The sequence below is a fragment of the Streptopelia decaocto genome, assembly GCF_964273445.1.
Source record: "Streptopelia decaocto genome assembly, chromosome: 16".
In the NCBI taxonomy this organism is placed as follows: domain Eukaryota; kingdom Metazoa; phylum Chordata; class Aves; order Columbiformes; family Columbidae; genus Streptopelia; species Streptopelia decaocto.
Window position 1 is genome coordinate 9,046,668 of NC_138671.1, and position 26,288 is coordinate 9,072,955.

A 26,288-nucleotide genomic window follows, 5' to 3' on the forward strand; every position below is an offset into this window, starting at 1 on the left:
CTATACAAACATTTACATCTCTGAAAGTTTTCTTAATATTTAGACCTATAAATGATATGTATATGTATGTATAGTGTCTCATTTTAAGGAGTGTGTAATGGACATCACTAGAAGTTTTTTATATCTAAAGAAATGAGAATGAATTAAAACCAGAAAATACTTATTGTGAAAGACTATCGTTCTGGCTGCAGTTGCCTAGATCTTGTTTAGGGATTTCTGTGTTGGTTTTGGCATCGCTTTTTAGAGTTGATGGTGGAACGTGACTCATGTGCCCGTCCTCCACCGGCAAAGTCCAGCCTGGAGGAGCTGGAGTGAAGAGCTCCAAGAGCCCTTGTTGTAATAGTTGTCATGGTTCACATTTTCACCCCTGCTTTTTAAAATATCCGTTAAACTGCTGCAGCTAAAACCCAGTAATCTGGCACCAGTTTTCATTATTGAAGATCATTTGAGGTTGAAGATGTCCCTGCTGATGACCTTTGAAGATCCCTTCCAACCCCAAATATTCTGTGATTATCTTTAATTCCTCAAATTCCAGCTTGCTGTTTGAGACCTGTTTTGCAAAGGGCTAAGCTGGCCCTGTATGCCAGGCAGGACAGGCAGCACCACTGGGGTCGCAAGTCAATTCTTCCTCTCTAATTTGCAGCTGAGATGTGGTTACGTGTCCTTCTACCAACTCTGCCGTGAAGGGATAATCTGTTGTAGTGTCTGGTTGGGCTGGGAGGTTCAGACTTCTACAGTCACCTCCCAGTCTGTGTCAGTGAGACCAAGCAGCTTGTTTAATAGAGAAATACATGTTACTGAGCCGATACTGGTCTTTGTAATGAAGCACACCTGGGCAGAGCTCTGAAAATGGTGACCTGAAGCTGATATTTTAGTGTGTTTCAATATTCAAAATAAACCCCAACCAACTAACCACACAAACAAAAAAACACAAAACAAAATAAACACAAAAACCCAAACCCAAACAAACAAATAAAACCCACCACCTTTAAAAAGAAAAGGCACAAACAGAAGAAAAAGATCGCATTATAAACTGTGATTTTCAGTGCTAAACATTCTACTATTGCAAACGAGAAGAGAGTTGAGCACCTGGCAGCATTAGACCCGTATGGAGCACAGATGTGCATCCATGTACGTACCTGCGCAACCTGCAGACCTGCATCCCTTCTCCAGCCAGCCTAACCACACTCGTGGAACTCATTAATGATGTGTAATTAGCTTGGAGACTTAACCCACTTTTTGGTAGAGGTGTGAAAATGCATTTGCACCTTGTTTAAAAAAAATAAAAATCAAAAAAGATCATTCCACTCAATAACAAAGAGGAATGAGAAGGAAGGGAGGTAGAAAACTAATGAGAAGGAAGGTTCTCACTGCTTAACTGGTGGTTTTTTGAGTTTGCGTTTTCCTGGGGATTTCTCTCCTTGTGACCTTCACACAGCAGCCACATAGTTGCACGTGTTGCTGGTTGTGGGGAAAACAATATTTAAGTGTAAACCTTTTGTTACCATGTGAGGGGGGAACCAGGTGTGACCCCGTCCCGTGCGGTACCTGGGACAGCCCAGCCCGAGTCTCCTGTCCCGTTGGGTTTCAGGAACATCCCTGGGGCGGTTTGTAGCTGGTGCTGCGAGATGCTCTTGGTCGTTCAGGAGAGTTGGAGATGATTCCTAATCTCTGATTCCAGAGATGATAACAAAGCATCTCAGATTGGAGCAACCTCATTTTAATTTTTATTCATTTTGCTTATGACTTTCTTATTTCAAAGACTGACAGTTTCTTGCACAAGAAACAAATACCATATATTTCCTGATAAAAAACCTTATATTTCCAGCGATGCAAACGCTTGCTGGTATTTCTTACACTATACAACTTTTGCAGATCTGATGGTGATTCCCAGTAATGCTTGCTTCCATTTCTGCCCCAATAGGTAACTTTAATTGTATGCACTTAAACCTGATTAAACATCCTGCCCCCAAAGCTAGATTTTGTTCCAACATAATTTAGGGAAAACCTCACATTTCAAAAGGGAAAGATAAGGTTATCTCTGGGAAGATGTGGAATTCTTTGTTGTGGGTGTGGGGGTTTTGTGGGTTTTTTTTAATGGCAGCTGTTTGAAACTGCTGAAAGATCAGGAATGTTAACATTTCCTCGTTGGGGGAGTCGAGTGCAGGTGAGATGGTCAAAGGTGCGTGATAAATGTAATTTATCACATGGATATCACTACCACATATCTGGTGTATTTATGCAGAACTCAAGTGCCAAGCTGTGATTTGCAGTAACACGTTTGCTTCCTTGAAAGCCAATTTCATTGCTCCTTTGTGGTACTATTTATTTCCAAAGAGATTTGTTTCTCTTGTAAATCTAGACACCCTCACATTATTTCTCCTGATTTTACAAAGGAAGGACTAGCAGGAAAATAATGGAATTCCCTTAAAGCTTTTAATAGCGTAAAACCAGGAAAAAGGCGAAGCTCAGCAGCATCCTGGTCTGAGTTGGATCCAGGCACCAGATTGCTCTTGGCTGTGCTGCAATGCTATGAACTTATATTTTATATATATATATATATATATATATATATAAAATAGATGCAATATTATAATATATATATATAAAATATATATATATAATATAACAGAGCTATTTCTTTTGATGTGTGAGAGGTTCAACGTATACATACTTTAAATTACTCTTGTGTTGCTGGTCTTCCTCCCCAGACTAACGCTGCAGTTTGCTCGCTAGAAATGTTTGTTGTCCATTTAAACTTGTTATTTCTACTTCGCCGAAAAACTGAATTTGGGGTAAATGTTTCCAAATGCTGTAGCCTGTATTTTGCTTTATAACTTTTGCGCATCGTCCGCTGACCTTCCTGTGCTCCATCCCAGCGGTGTCGGCGTCTGAGAGCAGAGCAATTCGGTGCCATTGGATAAACCACCCAGTGAGATGGAAGTGACAAGCGGGGGTCCTCAACATAATGTGCTTATCAGTTAAGGGGATTTATTCTGAGTAGGTGGCAGTGGCAGAGCAGATAACAGCCCTGACAGTACAGCAGACATTACAGACCCGTGGTGGCCTGGAGCCATAGGTATTACTGCACCAAAGAATGTTTATCTCAAGAGGCTATTTAGTTTATCTCAGATGCTCCACTTCTGGTCTCGCTTTCCTGAGAGGCATCTTGTACTGATTTTCATTCATTTTCCGAAATTTAAATAATTCCTGGGGCTATGGAATTTATAGACTTGAGTATCAATTGTAATCATGTGGAGGCTGATTTTTTAAATTGCCTTTACTTTGTAATTCAAATGGTGTTGTATGGTAGACATTAATTATGTCAGCCAACATCTATTTACAAATGGGGATTTAAAAACAGTTCTTATCAGCCAGCGACATTTGGCAGATGGATGGTTTCAGTAACAACAGAAAAAAAAGAGAATAGGGGAGGGGGGGTCTGTGCCCAACCTGTCAATGGCCAGAGCCCCTTATACCTTCCCTGATGTAGCACTTGTCAGCCGGGAGGAGGGAGAGCAAAGCAACAGCTTAATTGCGTGCAAAATAAGCTCGGAGATCTTTGTGTCCCTTCGCGTTAAGCACTTAGAGCTTTTCAAAGCCCCTGGACATGGGAGCAGGTCTGGGAGCGACCCTGAGCAGGGCAGCTCCGTCGTCCTGCCGCCCCTGCGGAGGAGGCTCCGGCTATAAACTCACACTAATAAACCCAGGTTTTGGGGGGGTTTCACTTCTCAGATGAAAGACAGCAGAATTTGTGGTCTGTTCCAGAGGAAACAGAGATATTCATGTCACTGACATATGAGAATTGGAAGCTGGGGGCCCAGGGGTATGCTTTGTGGGGGTAAAAACCGAGGCAGAGGAACAATACTAGTAAGCAGCTGGTCTGAATTTAGGACAAAAGCCAGTGAGCTGGTTTGTTTCCCCCTTTTCACCCTTCACAAGAGACAAAAGAAACGGCAGTTCCACCGCTGGGACACCTGAGGGACAGACCCCGCAAATTCACAGGCAACGTGTCCTCACCCGGTTCTGTGCCCCACGTGTGGCTGGTGGGGCACGAGGAGGAGATGGGGCTGTGTGGCCCCTGGCTGTGACACAACACCCATGGGAGAAGCTCCAGTGTCCAGGTGTGTGACACAACACCCATGGGAGAAGCTCCAGTGTCCGGTGTGTGACACAACACCCATGGGAGAAGCTCCAGTGTCCGGTGTGTGACACAACACCCATGGGAGAAGCTCCAGTGTCCAGGTGTGTGACACAACACCCATGGGAGAAGCTCCAGTGTCCGGTGTGTGACACAACACCCATGGGAGAAGCTCCAGTGTCCGGTGTGTGACACAACACCCATGGGAGAAGCTCCAGTGTCCAGGTGTGTGACACAACACCCATGGGAGAAGCTCCAGTGTCCGGTGTGTGACACAACACCCATGGGAGAAGCTCCAGTGTCCAGGTGTGTGACACAACACCCATGGGAGAAGCTCCAGTGTCCAGTGTGTGACGCAACACCCATGGGAGAAGCTCCAGTGTCCAGTGTGTGACGCAACACCCATGGGAGAAGCTCTGGTGTTTGGGTATGTGACACAACACCCATGGGAGAAGCTCCGGTGTCTGGGTATGTGACACAACACCCGCCGGAGGAGCAGGACGGGGGCTCTGCCACAGGGACCCCCATCCTCAGGCCACGGGGGAGCCCTGGAAGAGGCGTGCGATGAGGAGCCCTGCGTGGTTCCGCAGGTTCACAATCCTCTGCTCAGTCTGGTCCTTTGGCAAATCCTTCCTAAATATATTTGCACATAATGAACGGTCTCTGGAAAGACCATATTTTCATCTTACCCAACAGGCTCGCATTTTTTATGGCACTTCTTGCTGGGCTTAGCTAAGACGAATTATGTATGGCGTTGTTGTTTTCCTCAGCCTTGCCTGTATGATGAGAGGTGTTTCCCTGTGAGGCTTTCAGCTGTAATAACCTGTTGTGTCACACAAAAAGTGTGCGTGCCTGTGTGTATCTGTATGCACACAGCTTATCTCTGCACGGCCAGCGTACCTGAGGACATCTGGTGTCCTCCTGCGACAGGCAGTGGCCAGGAGCGCTGCCGTGAGGTGAAAACGCCACTGCCAACTTCATTTCCCATTCGTGGCGGACACGGAGGATCGTCCTTTTGTCCTGCCGACAGCCCGGACACACGGCCAACATCCCCTTCCCTTTATGTGCTGCGGCAGAGGAGTCTATCGCAGCCCCGAGACGCTCCTGTTCCACGAGCCTTTTGTGCCTTCCTTCAAAAGAAACAGCTATTGAAACCCATGACCATGAAGCTTTTGAGTTTTGCAGCCTTCTCCTCCTCGCCCTTGGTTTACATGACCGTGTAACCTTGAAGCCTCACAATCAGGGCCGTGTGTGCCCGCGCTGACAGCCGGGACCATTGTTTGCAGCCCGGAGACCTTGTGCAGAGCTTTCCAAGCGATACTTTTCCTTTCTTCCTCCTCAAGGCTGCTTTGCCGCTCCCGCGGCATCCGACACAAGCGGCAGCATCTGCTTTTGTTTTCCAGTGGAAGCAGAAGTGCCGGTTGTTGTCTTGCTGTGGTGCTAACATAGGAAATGCTGCAGTGGTAAAGTAAGGGGGAATTGCCTCAGTTTGGTTAAGGCTCCTGACTAAATAATTCCCAAATGTCTTTGTGTTTGAGAAGGTTTCATAATCGCAAATGAGGGTGTAAATTTTGTAGGGCTAATCTCTTTTCTACTCCCCAAAGCAATGGAAAAAGTTAAATAGTAGGTAACATTTTTCCTCGGGAGTGATTGTTATCAGGGCAGTATCTTGAATGCTGGTAATTGGAGGCCAGTTGATTTTCCCTAATAGTCATTTTCCATCACCAAAACAAGCTGAAGGAAATATAGTAATTATTGCACCTTCCAACTCTCCTTTGCAAACAGAAGATGCCGCCGCCAGCTTAATAAACCAGTCTGGATGTATCAAGACTGTACATCTGTGTTGTGAATGTGACTCTCCAAAGCACCCAGAATATTTGTAGCATCACCTCCAAATAATCGTTTGGGTGTTCAATATTACATTGAATCTGCAATGGGCAACAAGGCTTTGAGAAGACTTCAACATCTTTTTTTACCCCCATAATTGCTGCTTAGTTAGAAATCTCTGGGGAAGACTACTGTGTGTAACTTGTTGTGAACAAACACAAAAGATAGAAAATAAAAGCTTTGGGGATGCATCCAGTACATTTGCCGCAAGCGTAACATCCTGTAAAAATCGTGCAGGACCACAGTGAAGAGATTTGGACTGATTATGTTAAATTTCCTTTAGAAAAGGTGAAAAATGCGCTCTGAGGCAGCGCGGTTGCTCACAAGCAGGTGGATACAGCTGGAGCAAGTCAAGTCTCTGCGCTCTAATCTACCTTGTCTGGATTAAAGAGGAGTAATTTGTTCAACATCTTTTCAGGGAGGAGAGCCAGTTGTGTGCTATCAAGTAAAACGGTGTGTGGTTGTTTCCTGACTGCGATGCATTAAAAGGCTGAGCTTAGACTACCAAAGCCTTCCCCTCCTGAGAGCCAAACTCAGACCAGCTTCCTAGAGACAAAAGGCCGGTGCTTTCCTCTAGTAAGTCAGAGAGCTACCAAAGTCTGGAAATGATTTTAAAATGCCTTCATATTATTCAAGGCAGAAGAATTACTAAAATTGTGCTTTAAGCAAAACAGCATTCTTAGGTTGCCAAGGCAGTAAACACCAGCTTTGGGAAATGCAGTAAGATTTCAACATCTGTTTTGGAGCTGATATTTTAACCATTCCATGTTTATTTTAATGCCTGGTTGGCCACTTCCCAGTCATACATATGCAACAAGACAGCAAAGACAGAAGGAACAAGCCCGTTCTTGAACTGATGCTACAGATCAACTCCCCCTTCCTTTATTTATTTCCTTTTATTGATTAAGCAAATAGGTGTTTGTCCTGTGAAAGCGATACTGGAGGTTTGCAGAACACTCTGAAGAGGTAACACGTTGTGTCTTGTCTAAAGAACAGTGAGAAGAATATGAAGAAATCGTAAGTTTTTGGTCTCCGGTGTGTTTTCAGGAACACAGTGTCCATACGGCATTCTCTGTAGATAACCCGGAGATGTTTGCCTGGACTTGTGCGGACAGACCCACGTTCGTCTGCCTGCCCGGGCTGGTTGGGCTCCGGCTGACTCTGCTCCCCCAAAACACACTGTGCTCCAGCCTGCGCCCTCTTGGAGCTCAGGGCCGTCTCTGCCCTGGAAGAACTTGCCTTCAGAAATTTTTTTGGAGAGTTTCAATAGGATGATCCCAAACTATTGCATCTTGCCTAAGGCAGACAGCTGAAATAATTCAGCTGCGGGTGAAATCCTCGCCGCAGCTCCATGTGCCAAGTGTACAATGGATAAAACTCTTTGATGACGAAGAGGCATATTGTAAATCGCTGCTTAAGAGAGTGGCATCCTCAGCACAAGAGCAGGATCCAAACGTTACTTCTGCCCTTTAGTGGATGAAAACACACGTTTGCAAGCCTGGGTTGCTTTATGTGAATGAAAGGTTTGCTCCGACCAGTGCTACTGGCATGATTTCCATTGGTGCTGTCAGCTCAGCGTGCCAGCTCCTTCTTGAGAAGGTGATGTACAGACTTGAACAGACCCCGTATCCTTTACAGGACGTGGGTGTTTTGGGGTCTCGCCCTTGGGAGTCCCAGTGTCGCTGATCCCAGGGTGGGGAGGACAAGAAGCTGTTGCTGCCGGTCACTCTGCTCTCCTGTGTTTGCCAGAACTCAGTATTCACACCCACAAGGGCTTACACCCTAAAAACCATCTCCCCTTCCCTGCTCTTGGGTGCTCTCCTTAGCAGAGACACCAAAGACTCAACGGGCTTAGGCACCAGCATTGCTCCCCGACCTGAGATTTGGGCCGTCCTGCAATAGCCATCGTAAATTACTTTAAAAGGAATAAAGCGTACAATTCTAATAAAAGTTTAGAGGTACCGCATGGCCTTCTCGACACTGTGAAGAGCGTAACTTCAGAGGGGAATGCTTCTTGCTCTTGTAATTCTGAAAATTAGACTCAGCTCCTGCGGTTCGCCAGCCTGGAATCACTAGTTGCTTTTGGAAGTATCATCTCACAATTATTTCCAAGTCTTACCCAAATGTGTTGAACCTTAAAACGGCTTGCCGAGCAGTTTCCAAATGACTCTGGAATTTAGTGTCTTGTTTGTTTTAGGAAAAGTACAATTTATAAAGCTTCAGGGTTTCACTAGATAAAAATACATTTACAGAAAGAAAGAACCATTTTCTACCTTCTTCAATGCCAGTTGACATTTTGGCTTTATCTTAAGATATTAAAATAAAATAAATATCTCAGCTTGTTCTTGTTTATTAAAAGGAAGATATATTACTATTTAAATACTTCTAAAAGAATTTAACAAAAGAAATAATAGCTTAACCTTAAAATTCATGATAAAACCTGTTATTTATCTTTAACTCTGTGGGTGCTAAAGGACCTACCTGGTTCTTTGCAGTCCTGTAACTTTTGACGGCTTAAATCTAAGTTGATCCGTTTCCCCGAAAATAAGACCTACACTGAAAATAAGCCCTAGCGTGATTTTTCAGGACATTTGAGGATACTTGAAATGTAAGCCCTACTCCAAAAATAAGCCCTAGTTGCAGTACATACAGTCAATTTAATAGTGTCCAGGCAGCTGTACGTGTAAGAAAGTAAGCATCTTTTGGAGCAAAAATTAATATAAGACTTATTTTCAGGGAAACAGGGTAATGCAAAGTGATTAAACAGTAGGAACTCAGCAAGAAAACGTTTTATACCTATTTTGCACACCAGTGTGAAAGAATACTGGAGACCTGGGTCCTGTTTGCTTAAATACACTTAAGTTTTTAATGCAGAAGCAGCAGAGTAGACTCTGCACTATTTTCAGTGAGGTGATTCTCCAGAGTTAGTTTTGCTGTAATGTTGCTTAAAAACACTGCTGACCTAATTATGACATAGTTATCTAGTAATTAATGAGTATTACTGTGTCTGCTCCGGGCTCGACAGGGTTCCTACTGTGGGCTTGTTTGATGCTGAACTGTACGGTACCGGGTGCTGTGCTTGGCAAGTCATCAGACTTATGGGACACCTAAAAATCTCTGACAGCCCGACAGTCTCAGCCTGGGCAGAGCAAATTACAGGATGTCCAAGGCACATGGGAAGCTACAAAAAGACCCGGTCAGTTCAAATCCTCATAATGGCCTATTAAATTGTTTTACTGTTCAGCTTCTCTGTAAAATATCAATTATCTCAATGGTTGTAATGTAATCAAAGTAATTAAATTCCAAAGGCTTGCATGTAAAAACCAGAGCTTTGTAAATGGGAATCCGGCCTCAAGTAGCTTAGTTGGACTGTTTGTGTTTTAAAGTTTCTCCAGATGACTTTTTATTTTAATGGTGTGATAGTTAGAGAGCTGTTGAAGGGGTTTGTGTGTTTGAGGTTTAGGGTCTGTGTTGCGCTTGGCTCCACACAGCGTTTGAGCAACTGAATAAGTAAAGCCCGTGTTACAGCCAGGACACGGGGACGCAGCACGTGGTGGGTGAAAAGCCGACGGGTCCGTGGGACATGGGGACATTCTCTGCTGTGAATCCCGGCCCCGGCTACTTACACCTCCTGAGATGATGGATAATTGTAGCTTACCTTTCCCCAGGTTCTGAAAAACGACAAGCTAATGTCTCTAAAGCACGTCAGATGTGAACCTTGAAAAATATTCCTATCTCAGCTTTATCACATTCTGGATCTTGCCTCCGGTAATATGTTTTACAAGAGCTGAAAAAGCCAAAGAATGACTTATTACAAGAACATTTTCCCCATTGTTTCTGCTGGTGTAGGGAGTACTGCTCCTTGATTAAGTTTTATTTCAATTTATTTCAGTACAGCTACTCCCTTAGGTTTCAGCAGAACTGAATCAAGTGTTATTTTGTTAAGGCCAAAATTACTTTTGTTGCAACGATTTTCTGAAATTAATGGTAATTTTGGGGTGCACATTTTCAACTGTCTCCAAAGAATCCTATTTAGAGACCGTGCTGAGCGTCCACACCCTGAAAGTGGACTTTGGGAGGATCGAGTGGTGGGATTTGCAAGCATTTGGGGCCATTGCCCAGGAATTCACCTGTAAATCATAGAAGACAAAGTTGTTCTGAAAGCTGCTGCGTGCCCCATATATGAGCGTCTATCTCCATCCTTAATGTAATCAACTTTTAGAGGCCTGTACTCACCTAATGGAGTGTTGCTCATTTTAAAAAGCACTGAGATGGGTCTTTTATACCAGTACTGGATCTTATAAGCAACTGGAAACCCACATTGAGTCTGATGGGCTGTTCCTTCACTGGTTGATAAGGCAGGGGGAAAAAGGGCTCTTTTGCAACCTTAAATTAATATTATTTGCATGACAACACCAGTGTAAGGTGTGCTGTTTCAGACAAGAACTAGATATGCACAGCCCCAAGGAACGTGTGTCCAGAACAGAGGGAGAGAAGACATGAACCATGAAGCCATGAAAGGAGACACTGACTTGTTTTTGTTAGAGCCCGAGCAGTCACTGGGGAAGAAGAATTTAAATACATTAACCCGTGTGCAGATAAGTGTTGCTGTTTCTATCAAGTCTTTAAGAAAATTATAGACTCACAGCTCCAGTGGAGAGGTAGTTTCCATAGAGAATGAGCTCGTGGAAAGAGGGAGATGCAAAGAAAGTGTTAATGCCGGAGTGGAGTGTTTGGGAGCCGGGGAAACAAAAGGAAAATCCAGGAATGCTCATCATGTGCAACAGCCTTGGGGGATTTTTGGTCTTCAGACAAAATTAGTGAAGGGAGTTTAGTGTGGGGGCCTCCTCGAAGCTCTCTGAAATCAGCACATAAGCTGCTTCTGGCTCAATAAGCCCTGTGCCATGTCCCCAGGAGAGCTGTGAGAAATATGCTGCTTCCATAGCTCCTTTTGAAATGTAAAAGTAACTAATGGGTGTGAACAGAGTTACTTGATCAAGCCACTTAGAAGTTACTTCGATTGGCTTGAAGGAATGAAAAGTCTCATCTTCCATCACAAACACAAAGCTCCAGGTGACCAGGGTGCTGGTACGGTCCCAGTTCTCAGGAAGAGCAGCTGATCCCCATCCCTGGAGACATCCCAGGCCAGGCTGGACGGGGCTCTGAGCAACCTGAGCTGGTGAAGATGTCCCTGCTCATGGCAGGGGGGGCACTGGGGGAGCTGGGAACGTCCCTTCAACCCAAACTGTTCTGTGATTGTATGATTCTATAATCTTGCTTTTCTGCTGTCGCTGAGCAGGGCTCTCTGCTTCTGCAACCCAGGAGTGGGAGCCAGAGGCTCCCAGGAAAACAGCCTCTTGCCCAACATTGCTTCATTTTCATCTGTCTTCCCTCAGGTAGAGACCGAATTGGGGCAGAAACCAATTAGTGATGATTCATTAGGAGGAAGTGACTTGTTGAAATGCTTTTCAAATTAAGTGCTCCAAAACCAGACACACCACAATGAGCAACCCCATGTAAATGCCGTTAAAAACAGAGCAGGGCCTTATCTTACAGACTGTGTGTTATCTTACAGAACATGCCTTATCTTACCGAGCGTGCCTTGTCTTCTGCACAGCGCCGTGTAACAAGTTCATAGCGCTGCTCTTCTGCAAATCCAGCCCGGATCTGCAGAGTTCTTTACGTAGCACGTCTTGCAATGTCCTAACGCCTGTTTCCTCCTCTCTCTCCCGCTGCAGGTGCGTTACTGTTGGGGGGAATCCTCTATTCCTGGCAGTTCCCCCACTTCAACGCCCTGAGCTGGGGGCTGCGGGAAGATTACTCGCGAGGAGGATACTGCATGATGTCCGTCACCCACCCGGGGCTGTGCCGGCGGGTGGCTCTGCGTCACTGCTTGGCCTTAATCGGACTCTCAACGGCGGCTCCTCTTCTCGACGTCACCACGTGGACTTTCCCCGTCATTTCGCTCCCTCTTAACCTGTACATCTCCTACCTCGCCTTTCGGTTCTACAGGGATGCCGATCGCAGCAGCTCCAGGAAGCTTTTCTTCTGCAGCCTGTGGCATTTGCCGATGCTGCTGCTCGTCATGTTCACCTGCAAGAAGTCGTTCCTAGAGAACGAAGACAAAGGTGATCTGCTTGGTGGAAATCATGGGAGGGCTGTGGAAATTGGATTGCCTTAAATGTCAATTACTTGTCCTCGTGACGCATCAGGTAGTATATTTTAGTAATTACAAGGGGGAAACCTGTGAGGATCTGCTTGAAGAAGAATCATTTGTGCCTAGCGACCACTTCATGCGATAATTTTCTATTTTCTTCTGCAAGGGACTAGACGTGAGAGTTTAAAGCATTCACGGGCTTCAGGCTTGCTCACTCATCACGGATTTAGCCTGTGTCAGAAGCACATCACTTTGGGGTGGCCTTCCAAAGCCTCCCTGAGTCGTGGTCTCTCACTTCATGGGTAGGTTTTCATTTAGCAAGTCACAAGCGCACACGTACTGACCGCCAGCACTGGCAGCCTTGGCGAAGCCGTCAGGAAGCGACAAATGAATGATTTATCACCCCTGCTCCCCAAGTATCCTTTCCCAACTAAGCTGTGAGGCACATGGTGGGTCGGGTGAACTCTTGGCCCGATCCGTGCGATCCCCGCTCTGATATTACACAGAAATCTTCAGTTTCTGAGGCTTTTTTCAATCGGTTACTTTTCCTAAGGTTCCCATTCACCCCAGTTGATTTTTAGCTTTCATACAGCTGGCACAATGCTAAAGGAGGAAAGCAAACTGTCTTTCAGCACATTACACATCAGCATTTAAATGATGTCCAGATGAACAGCTCTTTTGTTGCGTATACCTTGAACACACTCTGAGCCGTTCTGCTGAACATCCATCACGGGGAATTTCGGACTCCTCGGGGCTTTTACATCATTAGAGTTTGACCCTTGTGTGTCATATCTTCAGCTGGTAAAAAATGCCATTACTGTTTATGTTGGTGAAGCTTTGAAAAGGTGTAGGAGGTGAGAACCAGGCTCAGAGTCTGGTAGTTTTAAGGCTTTTCTGTGCTAATGTGTCTTGTGCCAGCCCATTCAGTCTCAGTGTCCTCGGGCGAGCTCTGGGCTTCCATCAGGAGTTTGAACTGTATTTAATATCGCACAGTGGTTGCTCAGAGGGAAGGCTTCACTTTTGAGGTATGTAACTGGTAAGCAAACACATTTTTCAGGAAAAAATTTGAGGATTTGTATCTAATATAATAATGTTCAAGTTGCTGATGCAGCCAGTGTCTCTCAAAAGCAATTATTGTGGATGTTCTCAGTAGGAAAATGCATTATCTTTGTCAACTGATGCGCTGAAGAACATTTCTAGCTACAGTTTAATGTGCTCGGGGTCCCAGTGTGGGGCTGTGTCACCGTCAGCCTACCTGGGGCTGTGACCCGCTGGATCCTTCCCAACATCCAGACACAGCAGCACCCGCGGCAGACAAAGTCTGCGCTGTGGTTTAGTGTGGTAGTTAATACCTGTTACAACTCGATGCATTCTCACGCCGAGATTTCTTTCCCATGTGGAGAGGGACCGGGCAGCACAGTTGTGCATCGATCCCAAGATCCAGTAACACCTGAAATGGGAGACACTGCTCTGATCCCGAATAAAACCCTTCAGGAAATGTCACAAATCTGCCACCGCGTGCGTATCACGCTGACATATAATCCGCACTGCCCGCTTTCATGATACAAGCCCGACTTCTGGTCTCGGTTACACTGGCGTAAATCAGGAGTGACACGGTTAAGTGCTGGCGGAGGTGCTCGCAGGAGCAGAGCCACCTGTTTTACATGGCTCTTAAATAATCGGGTGCAAGATTTTCTGACTCTCTCAAGTGATGCAGATGATAGGATTGAGTTCCCTCTTACTGTTTGTCTGACGGTCTCCGTTGTGCTCGAGTTACTGTGGGCAACGCTTTGTAGAAACGTCTGGAAACTGTGCAACTCCTGAGTTTGTTTTAAAAATGCATCCAGTCTTCTCTGCAATAAAGTACGTACTGTACAAAAAATAAAAGAGGTGAATGCTCAAAATCTGTTTTAAACAATTCCCCTGTAGTTGAAACTCTGGTACGGTTCAGTTAATTGCAAAGGTATTCGATAGTTTTGTGGCAATTCTCATAGCAACAGTATTTTTCTTGATCACTGCAAGAGCAAGGACAGCTTGTGAAATACCGGTTTATTGTGCAAAAAGCACACTGAAACTAAGGTACGTGGGAGTGGAAAGGGTTTGTGCAAAACCAAAGAATTTGGTCAACCTTTAGCTGGGAGAGGAACCTGAAAAGGGCAGAGGGCTCACAAAAACCATGGGCTTTGCTCCCACAGGCAGAAAATGGTGCTGAAGCAGGCGAGTTGTGGTTTTCTCCCAAGTCATTATAGATCCAGGCTGCAGAATGTCCTGCAAGTACGGGCTGCTGTCCTGGCAAAGTCCGGCTTGATTAAAGGTCCCAAGGACATGCCTGTGGTTGTGTTTTGAAGAGCAGTCATCTTCACTTCTTGGGTCAAAATGTGTAACATTCACGGGGTTTAGGGCTAGACAGGAGCTTTATAATCATCACTGAGTGTCTGCAAAATGCAGGTCACCGAGTTGCAGCAGCATCTCCACACCCAGTCCATCTGGCCTGGAGGCAGAGCATGGTTTTACAATGAGTGGATCTGGGATTTAAAGGTAAGAAATACCTTATATTTATTTTGTTTTTTAAAAAAAGAGATTTTTTCACCTAGAAGGTGTTCTCTGCTTTGCTACAAAGCAGCCATGTGTCAGGTGTGGATGAAGTCATCTACTGTCATTTGACTGCCTTTAGGAATTTTTACTGTTGCGTGTGCTTTGATAATACAAACGTTGCCAGAATGGAATCTTGGCTGCAGACAGATAGTCCAGTCGGTGCTCTCAGGTGTCCTTTTCAATATTTCTGGTGCCACTATGGAAATGAAAACAATACGGAGGCGTCTGCTCTCATCCAGTGGTGGTTGTGGTCCCTGTGACCCAGGCTTTGCGCGGCCCCCTGAGGCTGAAACAGCGATTCCTGCATAGAATTAGGATGTTGTTTTTTTTCCTTGTCCCATTTGGAGAATTTAAATAGAGGTTGTTTGTAATCCCGATGTCCTGGTTATTCAACACCTCCCCATGAACTGACCCTCTGGAGAATATGTCCTATTTATGTGCTAGTGACAAAAATGGCAGCAACGTGCTGTGTCCCTCCTACCGCTGGGTCTGCTGGTCGCTGACGGGGTCCCATCCAGGTGGGACCTCCAGAAGCTTGTACTGAACCTCAATGAGGGAACAGGGCTAGTGACTCAGGAGGTTGAACCTGGGTTTAATCTATTTGGACTTTAAACCTTTTGTGTTTTTTTGTGGATGAGACAGTAGCCCTAAGGCTCAAGGGACCTTCATTCTTTCCAGATCTCCATCTGTAAAATAGAGACGATGATATTTTGCTTTGTTGGACAATTAAACAGCTCATGTTTGTTGGAGCGGATCCAGAGGAGCCACAGGAATGATCCGAGGCTGGAACAGCTCTGCTGGGGGACAGGCTGAGAGAGCTGGGGGGTTCAGCTGGAGAAGAGAAGCTCTGGGGAGACCTTAGCGTGGCCTTTCAGTGCTTAAAAGGGGCTGATAAGAAAGGTGGGGACAGACTTTTGAGCAGGGCCTGTTGTGATAGGACAAGGGGTGATGGTTTTAAACTAAAGGAGGGAGATTCAGGCTGGACATGAGGAAGAAATTGTTGGCCCTGAGGGTGGTGAGAGCCTGGCCCAGGTTGGCCAGAGAGGTGGTGGCTGAACCATCCCTGGAGACATCCCAGGCCAGGCTGGACGGGGCTCTGAGCAACCTGAGCTGGTGAAGATGTCCCTGCTCATGGCAGGGGGAACTGGGGGAGCTGGGAAGGTCCCAGCAACCCAAACCATTCTATGATTCTATGTTTTTATCAGTCCCATACCTGTTACTCTGTATGCTCTGTAAAGAGGGGAATGGCTGATTATTAGATTCCACCTCATGTGTCGTCTTTGCTCTCATCTTCAGCAAATCACTTCACCTCAGCCCAGGGCTCGTCTCACCGGACAGTGTGGGGAGCTGAGCTGTGCGACCGTTCATCACCCCAAGCTCTTGTGTTGCCGAGGAGCCCCCAAGTCCCACGTGAGCCCACTCATGGTGCCTCGGCACGGCCAGCGTCCCAGCACGGCGGGCAGCTCCAGCATCAATGCAGAAACCCAATCCCTGCTCACACGGCTCTTTCCCTTCTCTTTTCCCCCACTGTTTGGTTTCTTTTTCTCACTTCCTGTATCAATCTCTGATATAATCTGCCCCAGCAGAGTAACACATTCACACTCTCCTGGCTCCAGCAGCGTTTCCCACTCAGCCCGGCCACGGCGTTTCAAGACTTACACAAAACACACACGTCCTTTTCAGTTCTGGCAATCCCACGAGAGTAGGAATGGAAACAGAGTGATACTATTAGAAATCATTATCATTACAGATAGAAAGCATGTTGTCCTGGTTGCTCTCCAGAGGTGATTAGATATTCCCCTTCCCTTGGAAATACAGGCTGTCTGCAGAACACTCTGCTTTTGAAAACAGAAATATCAGCACTGTTTTCCTACCAGGCAGCTCTGCTGGAGGTGGTAATACTAGAAGCTCCGTTTCAGGCTGTTCCCGATGGCATTTCTAGTCGTGATATGAATTAACCAGGCAAAGAGCCGGCCCCGGCGCAAGCTCCGGGGATGCAAGATGGTCCTTTCAGCGTGGCCTCGGGTCTGTTCTCTGCCCCTTGGTGCTGCTGTTTCTTCTCCCAGTCGTGGAGAAGAAATGGGGAGAAATGGTCATTCCTGCGGGGCAGGGCTTGTCTCCTGGCCATGTGTGTCCAGCACTTGGTCCTGCCGAAGACCAGGCAGAGGCCGGTTCCAATGTTCATCATCTCCCAAACAGTGTGGTGTTAATTTGGAGTCAAAGATGACAACGGAGCTGCAAGGTCAGAAATGTCAGTGAGGACCCCCCTGCGAGAGTCTCTCAAACTGGGACTTCCCGGGTGATACCCGTGGATGATTTTTAGTGTCTCTGAAATAATACTACAGACTTTTAGGGCTTCAAAACAAAGTTTAGCAAGTTTGGAGGTGCCTCCCAAACCCTTCTGTTGACTGAACACGGAGCATTTCTTGAAGGCAAGAGTGACTGTGCTCTGTTAGAGCTTGGTTTGTCTGGACTGCCATGTCCGAAAGGCTGTTGTCAGACCCAAAGCCATCAAATTCTCCCTGACCCGAAGAAAAGGTCTGCGAAGCACCGTGTGTGCAGTGTCCCAAAGCCATCGGGACCGACACCAGGTACGTGTGCTCAGAAGAGCTGGCAGGAACAGCTCTGCCTCGTACACTTTCCGTCACCTCTGCTTTTCTGCTTCCAGACTTTAACTGTTTGCGCTGAAGATTTTCCAGCCTGGGTCAGCGCCTCGGGCTGGGGTTTAGTTTCCACCCTTCACAAAGGCACAGTTCAACTGTTTCACAGAACAAGGCTGGCAAAACAAGCTGTTTTCCCACAATGCGGAGACGTTTTTCCTACCGCTCCTAAAACCAGTTCTGGCACCTCCGGGCCTTGCAGCGAGAACTGATGACTTGGCAGCGGGTTCGCGCGGGTTCAGGTCGGTGCATTTATCTGTTCTGGGAAGGGACCGCATGTTTCCCCGAGTCCCTGCAAGGTCACTGCTCCCAAACGCTTGTTTGAGCGCCTGCTCACAGCTCCGCAGGGATGCTCTGAATCCAGCAGGCACAGACCACACCGGGGAGCTGCTGCTGGTCCTTGTGCTTTAGGGGAGCATGAGGACTAAAAAGAGGTGCTTAGAAAGGCCTGGCCATCCCTGCTAGAGTGGAAAGGTTGTTCTAAATTCACACTGTATTACCATTTCTCTAGGAGCCCTGCTTTAGTCCTGCCCGTTGAGTGAGGCAGAGTGTGGTACCCGTGGGAGGTTTTCATGTCTCAGAAGCGCTTGAGGCCCCAAAGACAGTGGCGGTTTGGTGGTTGAGGTTTTTTTTCCCCTGATTTTGCTGTCCAAGACACATGAAAAGATCCTTTCTGTCCCCTGCACCACTTTTTAACACTATTGTACCGACAGCTTTCCTTTGATACTTTTTTTTCATGAAATATGTGCTATATGTTGCATGTATGCATCTAAACAGCAGCTGTACCCAGACCAGCTTTTCCTCAAACAGACACACTCACTTTGTGGGATTGCCCCGAGTGCCTGGAAGCAGACGGGCTCCGATCTCCCGGACTGACCAAACCGTCCCTAACTGGGACCAGTTGGGACATCTTGCCCATCTTCCTCCTCCAGAAAGCACCCAGGGGATGTCCCTGCGGGTGGGAAGGGACACCAGGCCGTGGTGCCGGGGGCTCAGAGCTCCCAGCGGGCAGGACGGGCACTGCCACCGAAATTCTTGTCCAGACCAACAGGAACTGGCTGCCGGATGCAGACGGGAGCTCAGCAATCAATGCTCATTCACTGACAGGTGGCTGGCAGAGGGACTCGTCTTTTGTTTTCTGAGCAACGAGGAAGATCAAGATTTGTGCTGCCAAGAAGGGCTGGGGAGAGGAGTCACTGTATCAAATTAAACTTGAAACGGAGATGCAAACGAGGTGATTAAGGCATTTCCGCCGTGCTTCCAGGGGAGCTGCTGGACGGCGTCCAAACCGGGGGAGGAACAGCCTGAGTTTATCAGCGGAACTCGGAGGTTTGGGCCGATCCTCGCAGTGCAGAGCGGCCCAAGGGCTGAGTGACCCACACGCTGCCCCTCGGCCAGCCCTGCGCTCCTGGCCAGCGAGAAGGGAAACTGAGGCACGCCGAGGGGAGGCGGGTGCCAGGGGCCACGTAGTTGCGCAGCAGCAGAGAGAGGAATATTATTTAGATCTTTTCTCCACTGACACTGTTGGCTTGCCATGTGCACTTGGTTTTTGATGGGAACAAGGGGATATGTCGTGGTTGAGGCTGATGAACCCTCCTCACTTCAGAAATGAGCGGTGGGAAGAGCACAGTGGAACCATCTACCGGCGGCTGTTGTGGTGGCTCGTCCGTGTGCCCCTCGCTCGTGGCACCGCCTGGGGTGCGGGTCCACACACCCACCGTGGGAGCCCCAGGGACCCCAGCCAGCCCAGGCACTGCCTCTGGGACTTGCCAATAGATGACAAATGGTTCCGTGTTGGGGTGGGAAGGGGTCTGTCCTCTGCTCCTGCTCCGGGCTGGTCCCCACGAGTCACCCGGCACCTGCAACAGCGTTTGCGCTGCAGCCCGGGCTCCGTTTGGGAGCAGCTCGCTGGGTTTCTGCAAGGACGGCTCCATGGGGACACCCACGAGCTGCCTGTGAGCAAGATGAGGAGCCACCACGCTGGAAGAAGCACAACTGTGCAAAGTACCTGCAGGGCTCAGCCTCGCTGGGCTCTGTCCTTAGAGCCGTCACCAAAGACACAGTCTGGCTGCATCTTGGAGCTAAGGAGCCTCCTCCAGCACCGCCAGCCCTTTATGTGCCTCACTTATCGTGGGGACTGCAGGAAGGCCATGCTGGGTGGACAGACAGACGGACACGCAGCGATCGCAGGAATGCGCAGGCTGAGTCTCGCCCGGCCGCGATGGCACCGAACTCCCTCTGTTGACTTATCCTGAAGTTGCACCCCTCAATCCGGTGACGTCCCTGTCTCTGGTAATAAATAGCACCTTCCAAAAATGTCTCTAGCCCTTACTAAACTGCAGACCGGGCTGATTATTGCTGCTTTTGTAGCCTTTACAGAGCTGTTTTTATTTATAATTGCACCCCGCTGCTGTGTTGATAATGATTTTCCCTGCTGCGGTCCAGGGCTACAAAGCCACTTTTTCGTAGTAGCTGTTGTTGGTTTTAATCGCTTGTTGTTCAGATGATATATTAATAGCAGTATCTCTGCGAGGCTTTAGAGCATTTTCTTTTTCAAAACATTTACAACAAAAGCGAAGTGTTAGCCCTAATAAAATGTGGGTTTCATTTGGCTCCCTCCTCCAGGGGCGAATCCAATTGAACAAGCGCTCACAGAGCCCATCTCACCCCATCCCATCCCACCTCAGCCCAAAACCCGCTCCTCACCCACGGGTTAAAAGGTGTTTGAGACTCCAGTGGCAACTGGGGGGGCTTGAAAGGCCCCACGTGCTTGGAGGGGTGTGAATATTTAATTGCCTGTGTGTAGAAGTATTAATGCAAAATATACTTTGCGGATGTTCATTTGCACCCGGCGATTCTCCTAAAACCCAAATAACCCATTTTACCTTATTTCACAGAGAGAGGGCAGCGAGGCCGGGCAGTTTGATGCTCTTGGGATGAGAAGCCGCTGGAGAAAAGAGAAATAAAAGCAGAGTTGGCCGGTGCCTGCTGAGCAGGACACAACCTCTGAACTGGTGTGCACGGGGAGGAGAGGGGCGATGCTCTTTATTTTATGGGGGTAAAAAACCACCCAAATTTATCTGGAAGCGGTTTAAATGAAACATTTAACCGGCCGAGGCCGCCGCCTTTAATTTCATTCAGAAGGGACTGTGAATGGAGCCCTCGCCCGCTTCAAAAGGCCGTGGCAGCGTGTCCGCGGCGCTGCGGGTCATTCATGGGCACTCCAGGAGATGTGAAAACATCTGCTGGGTCCATGCCGGCTCCTTTCAGTACAGTTACTCCCCTTGCTAATAATTGTCTGTGTTCTGTCATCTAGAAAGGGACTTTGTGTGCCTCCCAGGTATTCTAATGCTAATTTGTTTAGTTAAAAAGGAGAAGAGGCTAAACAGATGTGAGCCATTTGGTTAGGTTGTAGTTCATTTGTTAGGAAGTGCAAAGGATTCTTGGCAGGATATTAAATATTACCTTGGCTGCTCACAAACACTTCATATTTCAAGAGAGGAAGGGAGGTAGGGACTGCACTCCATAAATCAGCCTTTTCAAAGAGACAGAAAAAGGCAAACATTTGATAAATCTGTGTCATTATACTTAGAGATCAAAGGGGGTTTTACATATGTATTTATGCAACTGGCAACCTAGGAGACAATAATAACAAACATAGATCCCTGACAGCTTTACAAAAATAAAAATTAGCCGGTTCTAATCTGTAATTATCTGGGAACTGTGCGAGGTAGGAGGCTGCTGGCAGTCGAGCTTTACGTTGCCGATGCTGAGACGGTGAGCGAATGTTGGGTCATTCCTAAATACATCAGGAAGTTCCACGGGCAGAGATTGCAAAAGCCACCGGGCGGTAGCTGGGCATGTGCAGACCTGGCTTGATACACCGAGCCCCAAACAGTGGGTTGTGGTTATCAAACCCAAGAGTCACCAGGGAAAGCAGCATTTCACCGTGTGCTAATTGCCTGTCTGACTTTTCCCTCGGTGATCTACTGGGAATCTGGCTGAAGAATCCCTGAAGACAGGAAGATTTCCATCCCTGGGCTCTCTCCTGCGTGCCAAGCGGTTACAGATCTGTGTCCGACAGCTGCTGTACCTGGCGCACCTCTGCCATGGCCCTGCCGTCCTGCCCAAATTAGCCTGGCTCGTCTTGTACAGCTCCATCAGTACAGAACTGCAGCTCAAGACTCAGGTAAATAGGGAAGAAGCTTGAAAAGACCCCAAAAAATGTTTGCAAGCAGCAGGAATAACAGGAGGACTAATGGGCGCTGCGGTGACTGTTGCTGTAATCCAGGACAGAATTAGTGGAGGAATCAAAGCTCTTCAGGAGCAGCAAGGGCTGTCGCATTGCTCAAAAAAACAAGGAGAAACCCAGTTGTGTGAAAATAATTCCACGGACAAAGCAACGCAGCCACAGAAACTAGAGAAGGAGAAGTAGCATTATGTCATCTCGCCTTTCCTTTCGGCCAGTCACCGGCCTGATTTCCTATTCTCTTGTGCTGTTTTAAAATGACTTCAGCAACTTGGTTTCTGCTTGTCCCCATGGGAAACTTCCACAGTCTATAGATTTCGCTGGTAGGAAACTCTTCTTGACAGTCAGACTATATTTTCCTTTACTCAATTCCATCACATCACTCCTACTTACGCCTCCTTGGAGCACCCTAAACGCTCTTCTCCATTGAAGTCGGTGGAGTTATGTGAGCAGTAAATTTGGCCCGTGGCACTTGGAGAAATAGATATTAAAACCCCAGGGAGGAATTAGGGGGTGAGGGGAGGGAGAGCAGTGGGGGAAAGGAAATGGTTTCAGGTTGAGAGAAACAAGATCTCCTCTTACATCTGTACAGCGGTGCTGCCCCGGTGGGAGAAGTCGGCCCCGAAATGCTGCAAGAGGCACCGATGTCCCTGGGGTGTCCCTGGGGTGTCCCTGGGGTGTCCCTGGGTGCTGGTGGGGTCACAAAGCCACAGCTGAGGGTGGTATGTGGCCCTTGGGGACTGCATGAGGCCCTGGGCACTTTTTGTGCCCGTGGCTGACCTGGTTTGGGTCCCAGTGATGCCACCCGCAGTCACCCCACTCCTTTTCTCAGCCCCACCAACTGGCTGTTTGCAGCCTGGATGGTGACTGGTCCAGCCGTCCTGCCCCACAGAACCCTCCCCACAAGCTGTGCCTCTGCAGGTCAATACCAACACATGCGTTTTTCAGGGCAAAATCCCAAACGGGCCCTTTTCCCCGGCTCTTACCTCACTCTTGTGACATTAATATGCGTCCGGCAGATGTGTGCAGTGATGGAGCTGCTGCGGTACCCGAGGAGAGGAGGCTGCGAACAGACGCGCAAGGTTTATACATCATAGAATTATGGAATAATTTGGGTTGGAAGGGACCTTCAAAGGTTGTTTAGTCCAACCCTCAGCTCCTCAATAGCTGTATTTCACCAGCCCAGAACAGCAAAGGACACGTGTGGTGAAGAGGGAGAGAGGGGACAGCACCTAGGATGTGTTAGAATGGAAGAAGTGAAATAAAAATACATAGGGTCTCCCTTCCTGGGACCCTGCAGTGGCTAGGGACATGGACCTGTGACTGAGGAACATCTTGGAGCACTGCAAGAGACCAATAAGGACAAAAAAAACCCCATTATAGATACATATGTATGGAAGAGGGCACACGATAGTGTGCAGAACCCCCAAACCAAAGTCCTACATCTCAGTGTACTCGGTGCTGGTTGTTCCCAAAAAGGAGGTGATCTTGGCTGGTCACCTCTCTGGCCAGCTCATTGTGTGCTCCAGAATGCCTTATTTTCCCATCAACGTACACTTGATTAACATCATGAAATTATAAATGACTTTTCTCCAAGGAGAACAGTGACCGTGTCAGGAAAGCAGGATCCAGCCTGGATTGGGACGAAGAGCACCCTGGCTTGATTTTGGGTACCTGCTCCTGTTTCTCGCCCCAGCAGGACTGGCTCCTGCAGATCTTCAAAGAGCTGCATGGGCTCTGTCACTGACACACAAGTCTCATACCTCAGAAAAAAAGAAAGGAGATGTTGAACATTTCAGAACTGGCCTGTCCAGTGGCAGGAAAATAACGTTTGATACAGATTTTCTAGTTGGGAAGAGATAAAGCAACAAGGTGAAACTCAGCATCAGGTCCACCTGGTAGGTTCAGCACTTGTGGAAGACACTGAGGTGGTTGTGGAAAGTGTGACTGGAACCGTGGGGCACATGGTTATCCAGGGTGGATGCTGGCGAGGTGACCCCACAGACCTGTCCTCACTGGGGGCTTTGATCGTGTTGGCTTGAAGTTGTGCTGGGTTCTCTGCATCCTACCCTGTTTTAACAGGTGCATTTTGCAGAGCTGGGCACCCCCTGTGGTTCTCCACTAAGTGCCACCATCACCCCTTGTCAGGAGCTGCACCTTCCCAGTGCCGTCCGTGTAATAAATCAATCAAGAAATGGGATCCAGAGGCTGTACTGATGCAGCTCAATTAGTTTATTGATTAACCAGCTAGCAAGACAGCTACTGTTAGGCTTCAAGGGCTCTGCAGCAGCAGCACAGAGCAAACCCAGACTTACATTTCTGTTTGTGTCCATTTCTTTCCAACTCCAGTTTCTTCATGATGGAGCCCCGGTTGCTCTGTTGCCCTCACTGGTGGGGCACAACCCTTGTCAAAACCTGCTCCCCCACACGCTCTGCTTCAGGCAGAGCTCAGCCTAAGCAGGCTCAGCTCTCCTCTGGACCATCCTTTGCTCGGATGCTGTTTCTGACCACTTACCCATTGCCCATTCCTAGGGAAAAAACTGACGTCCAACTGTTGGAGATAGAATTACAGTAAAACCTATCTTGGGGCTATTTTTCTTAAAAAGCCAATCCAACTTTTACAAGCTACAGCTGACATATATTAAGGGCTTAAACCAAACTTTCTGTGACGTTTTGTTGATGTTATACTGGCTGGTGCTGGTGGATATAAGGAACAAGGAGAATTAATCCATCTGAAGAGCTTTCCTCTTCCCTCATGGTGCGATGGAGCAGCCTCTGCCTGGAAGCAGCAGGTTTTCTGTTCTGAATTATACCAAACACCAAGTAAAGAGGTAAATGTGTGTCCAGGAGAGCCAGCCTGTGCCACCTGAGGAGCAATTGCTGCATCTCCTCCTGGTTCATGTCACCCTTCGTACCATAGAGAGCCCAGCAGTGCCACCTGTTTAATCTCACAGCAGAGAAACACTTTGGATTTGTTCACTATTTCACTCCGTAGCCAAAGCACAAAAGATCTCCCTGTGTCATCCCAAAATCTGCTTTGCACATATCTGGTCCCAGAAAGATGGAGACCGGTGGCACTGGTACTGAGGGGTCTTTTCTTAGCTCTGTGTTAACCCACTGAGCAGCTTTTGTAGCAATCATACACCTCTCAGGGTCTTATTTCCCCTCTTGGATCTGCCTGGTTTAATTAGTTTGTAAACCTAGTTTGTAGATGGGGATAATTTTACAAGATGCTCACATCACAGCCAGTGAGATGGGAACAATTCACTCTTGCACAGCGCTTTTCGTGAACTGATGTAAAGCTGATGTTTGCAGAAATCAGCATCATGCTATGGCCTCTGACACACAAGGAAATTAAGGCCCTCGGTAGATAAAAGACTCGCCTTTTATTTGGTGGAAAAAAAGTTAAAAGTGAAAGGTTCCAGCAAAACCTGGCTCTGTCCTTAAAGCAACAGTGCTTTGAAAGCAGGGTGATTCATGATGAAAATTTATGCATCTTTTAATAAAAACAGGGTAGAAAAGGTGAACGCAGGTGTTGAAGCTGCTGGGTTAGATGCCTGTTGGAGGAATACTGAATAAGGCGCTTCCACGGAGTGTGCAGGATCCCCACTGGCTCTTGGGAAAACACTGAATTCAGCTTTCCTGTGGTGTTGTGTTGTGTTGTGTTTGGTCTGTACACGTTACTCCCGACACAGACTGTGACAGATCTCACCGGGTATGCGTACAGACGGGGATTTCAGAAAATACAGTGCTGCAGAAGGTGTGCCTCTTCAAAAAGCCAGCGCACATCAAAAGAATAGGTAAATCCACATACTTCGGTGGGGGAGGAAATGACTGAGATGCCCCAACACCGTGATGTCCCAGTGCCCGACCTCCAGCTGGCAAATCCCTGAAGCTGTGGGGGGAACGGGGAGTGGGTATGTGGACTTTATCCCGTGTCTTTCTGTCCTGCGGCCATCGCAGGGGGCGTGCAGCTGTAAACTCTCGGGAACGTGCCCGTCGGGTGGGAGGGTTGGGTCGCTGATGTCCTAATCTAGCTGAGACACTAAAGGAACTGAGGGAAATGTGGATTGACAGGTATAATCCAGAATTGCATTATCTTGTCTTACGGCTCTCTTTTGTGTCTGTACAGCAGACAGACCTCTGAACCCTTCTCTTTAGTCTGGCAGTTCAACTGACTATTTTGTCATTAAATCTTGTTTAGGGATAAAGCCAAGTCTGATTAACATTCTTGAGTGGGAACCCTGAGGGGATGGACAACACAGGGTCCCTCAGCCAGAGCCCGTGGGAGCCGGGGTGCTGCCGTGTGAATCTGGGGTCTGGCTCAGCCAGGGTGGGAAGAAATCACAGACTCACAGACTCACAGACTCACAGAATCACAGACTCACAGAATGATTTGGCTTGAAGGGCCCTTCCCGGCTCCCCCAGTCCCCCCCTGCCATGAGCAGGGACATCTGCACCAGCTCAGGTTGCTCAGAGCCCCGTCCAGCCTGGCCTGGGATGTCTCCAGGGATGGTTCAGCCACCACCTCTCTGGCCAACCTGGGCCAGGCTCTCACCACCCTCAGGGCCAACAATTCCTTCCTCATGTCCAGCCTGA

General features: G+C 47.7%; 2 protein-coding genes across 3 annotated transcripts in view; both read left to right on the forward strand.

Annotated features, from left to right (window-relative positions):
• COX10 (cytochrome c oxidase assembly factor heme A:farnesyltransferase COX10) overlaps nt 1-14,066 on the forward strand; it is a 105,643-nt gene extending 91,577 nt beyond the window's left edge. For both annotated transcript variants that reach the window (XM_082067224.1, XM_082067225.1), the window contains exon 7: nt 11,767-14,066. In XM_082067224.1, the coding sequence (XP_081923350.1) occupies nt 11,767-12,209 (443 nt within the window). In that variant the 3' untranslated portion in view covers nt 12,210-14,066. The remainder of the gene's footprint in view (nt 1-11,766) is intronic.
• Nucleotides 14,067-14,238: 172 nt separating this feature from the next.
• Nucleotides 14,239-26,288, forward strand: part of LOC309446885 (heparan sulfate glucosamine 3-O-sulfotransferase 3B1-like) — a 38,560-nt gene continuing 26,510 nt past the window's right edge. The window contains exon 1 of the mRNA XM_082067068.1: nt 14,239-14,264. The gene's annotated coding sequence lies outside the window, so the exon portion shown is untranslated. The remainder of the gene's footprint in view (nt 14,265-26,288) is intronic.